The sequence below is a fragment of the Corylus avellana genome, chromosome ca2 (assembly GCF_901000735.1).
Source record: "Corylus avellana chromosome ca2, CavTom2PMs-1.0".
NCBI lineage: Eukaryota > Viridiplantae > Streptophyta > Magnoliopsida > Fagales > Betulaceae > Corylus > Corylus avellana.
In genome coordinates this window covers 49,064,113-49,069,354 of record NC_081542.1, presented here as the reverse complement: position 1 = coordinate 49,069,354, position 5,242 = coordinate 49,064,113, and the positions used below count along the sequence as shown (strand labels likewise).

At 37.7% G+C, this 5,242-nt stretch overlaps 1 protein-coding gene across 1 annotated transcript; it reads left to right on the top strand.

The window, feature by feature from the left end:
- Nucleotides 1-2,845: 2,845 nt before the first annotated feature.
- On the top strand, nt 2,846-4,361 carry LOC132170367 (plastid-lipid-associated protein, chloroplastic-like). The gene is made up of 3 exons (XM_059581322.1): nt 2,846-3,453; nt 3,589-3,784; nt 3,905-4,361. The coding sequence occupies exons 1-3, from the start codon at nt 2,987-2,989 to the stop codon at nt 4,217-4,219; spliced, it is 978 nt and encodes a 325-aa protein (XP_059437305.1). The 5' UTR covers nt 2,846-2,986; the 3' UTR covers nt 4,220-4,361.
- The last annotated feature ends 881 nt before the right edge of the window (nt 4,362-5,242 follow it).

Below are 5,242 nucleotides of genomic sequence, written 5' to 3'. Positions count from 1 at the left end.
CGTCAGGAAAAGGAAAAAATTTCTAAAAAGGCCGAAATTTTGAAATTTTTCCCCCTACTTATTTTCCCTCCACTTTTTTTCTCTTTTTATTCTTTCCTCCTCATTTATTTTTCCCACAGTCTGTCTGTCTCCTCTCCCTTCTCTCCACGGCAGATGCAAGAAATTAGGCAGAAGAAGGAGAACCAAAAAAAGGGGAAGAGAAGAAGAAAAAGAAAGGGAGAAAAGAAGAAGAAGAGAAGGTGCAGAAGAAAAAGAAAGGGAGATCGAAGAGAAGAAGAAGAGAAGAAAAAGAAAAAAAAAAAGAGTAGAGAAGAAGAAGAAGATCGAAGAAGAAGAAGCTCAAGGAAGAAGAAGAAGTGCACCATGGGGTGCAGAGATGGCGAAGATCACCATCTCTGCACCCCATGGTGCGAGATCGCACATCTCTGCACCCCATGGTGCAGAGATGGTGATCTCTGCGCACCATAAACACATGTACGTGTTTATGGTGTGCATCACCTGCACGGCAGGAATTCTAAAAAAAAAAAATAATAATTTAAATTAATAAATTTTTAATTCAAAAACAAAATTTCAGAAAATTTTTTTTTTAAAAAAAAATTAATTTTTTAATTTTCTGACGTGTGTTAGAATTACCACATCAGAAAATTTTCTGATGTGGCAGAAATAAATTTTCTGACGTGTGAGACAGTAGAACGTCAGAAAATTCTGACGTTCTACCCACTGACACGTCAGAAATTTTTTTTTCCTGTCACCTATGTTTCTGACAATCAACACGCGTCAGAAACGCCACGTCAGAAAACACCAGTAAAAAAAAAAATTGTTTTTTTGTAGTACCATTTCATTTGAAATAGAAACGAACAAGTTAGTTGATTTTCCAAAACAAAAGTAACAATGTAAAAATACATATAAATAGTAGGAATTAACTAAAAAATAAGCCAAATAAATGGCTCGATCCTCTTTGTAGAGTTGCCTAAAGCGAATAATGAAGTAAAAGGGGCAAGAACCTTGAGAGGTCTTGCAACCCTTTCTAAACCCAAGCAAAGAAACTGCAATAACGATCGGAGGGTAGCCAAAGGAAGAAAGACTATCAAAATCCGAAAGAGGCACCCATGAAGAGGGACTACATGGGAGGCTAACACCCACAAAACCCAAGAAACGCAATAGAAAATACAGAAAAATAAAGCAAATAAGGGAAATAGAAAGACAACAAAATAGCAGTATATTTGTTAAGCAAACTGCTGATGAAGTTCATGAAGTTTTTGTTATTGCGATTGATCGCAGTTCCTCTGAGTGATCGAGCGCACATGTAATGGCTACTAATCCTGAAGCTTCTGGTAGTGCGATCGAGCGCACTAACTACAAGACAAAAGTCTCTGGTAGCGTGATCGATCGCATATGCGCATCCTGAACCATTTGGTAGTGCAATCGAGCGCACTCACTACAATGTAAAAGTCTTTGATAGTGCGAACGATCGCACACGTGATCATCTAAAATCTTTTAGTCTTACTTCATCTCTTTCTTCTAATGCAAACAAATAAGTCTTTAAGTCATATGTTTGCAGTCTACTTCTCTTGTTCTCTTATTATTACTTTCATATTAGTATTAAGTCTTATGTTAAGATTATGTTATTAGTTTTTGAATTCACATCAACTTATGTTATCAAAGTTGGTGATGGATTATAATTGTATTTTCTGTTCTATTTAATCTGATGAGAGAGCAGTTCTCTAACAACTTTTTTAATATTTACGATGGTAAAAGCAGAAAAACTACGTACAAAAGACCCAACAAACAGCTGTATGGGCGGCGGAAGAGTCAGGGATAGAGATATTTTGTGAAATTTGTGGAAACCCCCAGAAAGTTCAAGAATTAGAATCCGACAAAATAGATGTTTGTTTGAATGTCCACCTCATACGACCTTCCTTTGGATTCTTTACCTCCAAGACACAAAATCCTTCACAGTCAGCCAAGTTGTCATCCACGTGTCAAAAGGATGTCCAACAATTAGTGTCCCTAGTATCGGAGCACCCATCTCTTTTCCTCCAAGACACGAATTCTTCATTGTTTATAAAGATCTCCACTAGTGGGAGAAAATGATCATTTGACTAATGCACAAATAGATATGTACAAGTTTTATATAATAAAAGGCTTTAAAATATTACCACAATCAATTACTAGTTTATTTTGAAAAAATATATTGAAACAAAGACCCTAATCTAAAATAATTATTACAACGGTAGTTAGGTTTTTGAATTGGCTAATTTAGTAACAAAATACTTTTGTTTACAATTCGTTTGGAAGAGGTGTTCATAGAAGACCCACCAAAATACTTGTTTGCAACCTCGTTTGAAGAGTGTTCGAACGAGCAAAGTTTCTCATAGGTTTCAAGAGGCTCTTCAACAATCGTGTCTGCAATTGGTCAAAATGATGTTGGTTTCATAGACCCTCAGAGAAGCTCGTTGGCAATCTTATCCATAGTTAGTCTGCACAAATTAAGTCGGCAATCTCGTTTACTCATGATTAATCTAATTGTCTCTGGATGAGTAAAGACCTTGTACAGATGCAGACTAAGTTTTGTAATTTATCTTGATTTAGTTTATATTTCATTAGACTAAGGTCTCTTCTAGTCTATATATCCGGAATCTAAGAGAGTTTTTAAAATCTAGATAATTTAATAATTAATTAGAAGTTCTTAAGCTACTGCAATACCAAAAAAAAGAAAAAAAAAACAAAAAAACAAATAAACAAAACAAAAAACAAATTGTCAATAATCCCGACAGTAAAATTGCTGGGATCCACTGCGGCCAGAGAGTCAAACAAATAGGTCGGCACTGCAGCAGCCAACTTCAAATCAATTTAAATCAAGTCTCTGAACTACACGTGGAGTTAACATTTCATTATACTTGAGTATATACTACTTGCTCCTCTGTTTTAGGTTCTGCGTTCATAAATCTCTCTGTTTTCAGTCCAATTAAAGAAACCGATCAAAATGGCATCTGTTTCTTTCTTGAACCAATTCCCATGCAAGACCCTCTCAGTACCCCAATCCATTTCTAAGCCAGCAAATTTCGCGCCGAATTCAGTCAAAATCGGCCCGAAACGAATCGGGAAATCATGCATTCGGGCTTGGGAGTTCGTCCAAGAGCGACCGAGTTTCCGGGTCCGGGCGGCGAAAGATGACGAGTTGAGCCCGGAGAAGGAGGAGGGTCCATCTGCGGCAGGGTCTTCGGTGGGGGCGGCGGTGGTGGAGGAGGTGGAAAAGCTGGCGGGGCCAAGCGATGTTGATAAGCTGAAGAAGCCGCTGGTGGACTCGTTCTGCGGGACGGATCGGGGGCTGAAAGCGACGAGAGAGACAAGAGCGGAGATCGTGGAGCGCATCACGCAGCTGGAGGCGAAGAATCCAACACCGGCGCCGACTGAGGCCTTGGCTCTGCTCAATGGCAAATGGATTCTCAAGTAAGTTTATGCCTGGTTGAGCTTGTCTTTTACGAACAAAGCGGGAAACTTGTTGATGGAATTGAGTATTATATTATAGTTTTTTGGTCACAATCTTATTGCTTGTGGTGACTTTGAACTTTATGTGTGGAGCAGGTACACATCTTCTGAAGGATTGTTCCCATTGTTGTCAGGGAGTATACTGCCCTTACTAACGGTGGAGGAAATATCACAGACAATTTACTCAGAGAATTCTACCGTCCAGAACTGTGTCACGTTTTCTGGGCCATTGGCTACAGCTTCAGTTAAAACCAATTCCAAGTTTGACGTTCGAAGTCCAAAGAGTATGCAGGTTTGTTTACTTTTGACTAATATTCCATCTCTTCATCTTCCAAATGCTTTCTGCAGTGATAGATTTTGAAGCTTTGGATTCTGCTCTAAATTAGTCCTTCCCTTTTCTCCTTTCATTCAGATCAAGTTGGAAGAAGGCATAATTGGGACTCCCCAATTGATTGACTCGATAGAGATACCAGAAGATGTGGAATTTTTGGGACAAAAGATTGACCTCACACCCTTCAAGGGCTTGATCAACTCTATTCAAGAGACAGCTTCATCCGTTGCGAAGACCATTTCCAGCCAACCACCAGTGAAGTTCCCTATCCCAAACAGCAAGGATGGATCATGGTTGCTTACCACATACCTTGATGAAGAACTTCGAATTTCAAGGGGAGAGGGTGGCAGCGTCTTCGTGCTCATCAAGGAAGGCAGCCCCCTCCTAACGCCATGAGCAAACTCAAATGTTCTTATAATTACCATCCTGCTTCTCAAAATACACTATACGTAGTAAACCTACGGTGATATATGCAATAAACTAGATCTGTAATTCTGTGTTTTTAGAGATGAAACGGTGGATCTATAATTTAAATTGATTTTCAGTTTTAGATAATGCTGACCGCGGGGACTCTCTCCCCAGATAGACAAAAATTAGCTGCAAATTGATTTGTAAATCTAATAAGGTGACATTTCTTAGCATGTGAAAAATACATGTTACCTTATTAAATTGGTTTGTATAAATTATCTATAAATAAGTTTGTAGCTAATTTTTGTCCGTGTACTAATATGGGGACATTAGATCCATAATCAAAATGTTTTAACTAGAGATATCAAATGTCCAGCTCCCACCTCTGAATTTAGTGGAACATTTATTTGGTTGGAAATTACACTTATCTCTCATTCTATTATAATTTATAATTTAGATTACATCATATTAAAAATTGGAGAGATGGAATTGAGATTTTCCAATTTTATAAGTATTCTCAAGACGCGTAGAAGTTAAGGGGCGTTTTGTGAAGTTTTTCATATGATTTTTATTCCCATTTTTTTTAAAAAAAAAAATTGGTTAACCTTTTTGGTACTTAGGTTTTAATGTTTTTATTTTTTTTTCACTAGGTTTTAAAACATGACAAAACTAGTACCTGAGATATGGGAAAATACCAAATCACCACCTCCGTTAATTTGCATCAGTCCCCCACTAACGGAAGTTCATGTCATTGCCACGTAATTGCGTTATATCGCGACAGGTGTCCATCTAAAAAAAAAAAAACTAGACAGTAAATCCACATCGGTATAACATTAAACAAAAAGTTAAATAATTTGATCTCCTTCTTCTTCAAACCGAAGGTTCCTTCTCCAAACCAAACTGTTTTCTCCTTCGTCTTCAAACCAAAAAAACAAAAACCAAAAACCTGAAATCAAACCAATCTGAAACAACTCATTAAAACATTTCGAACACACCCTTCGTCTTCCTCAC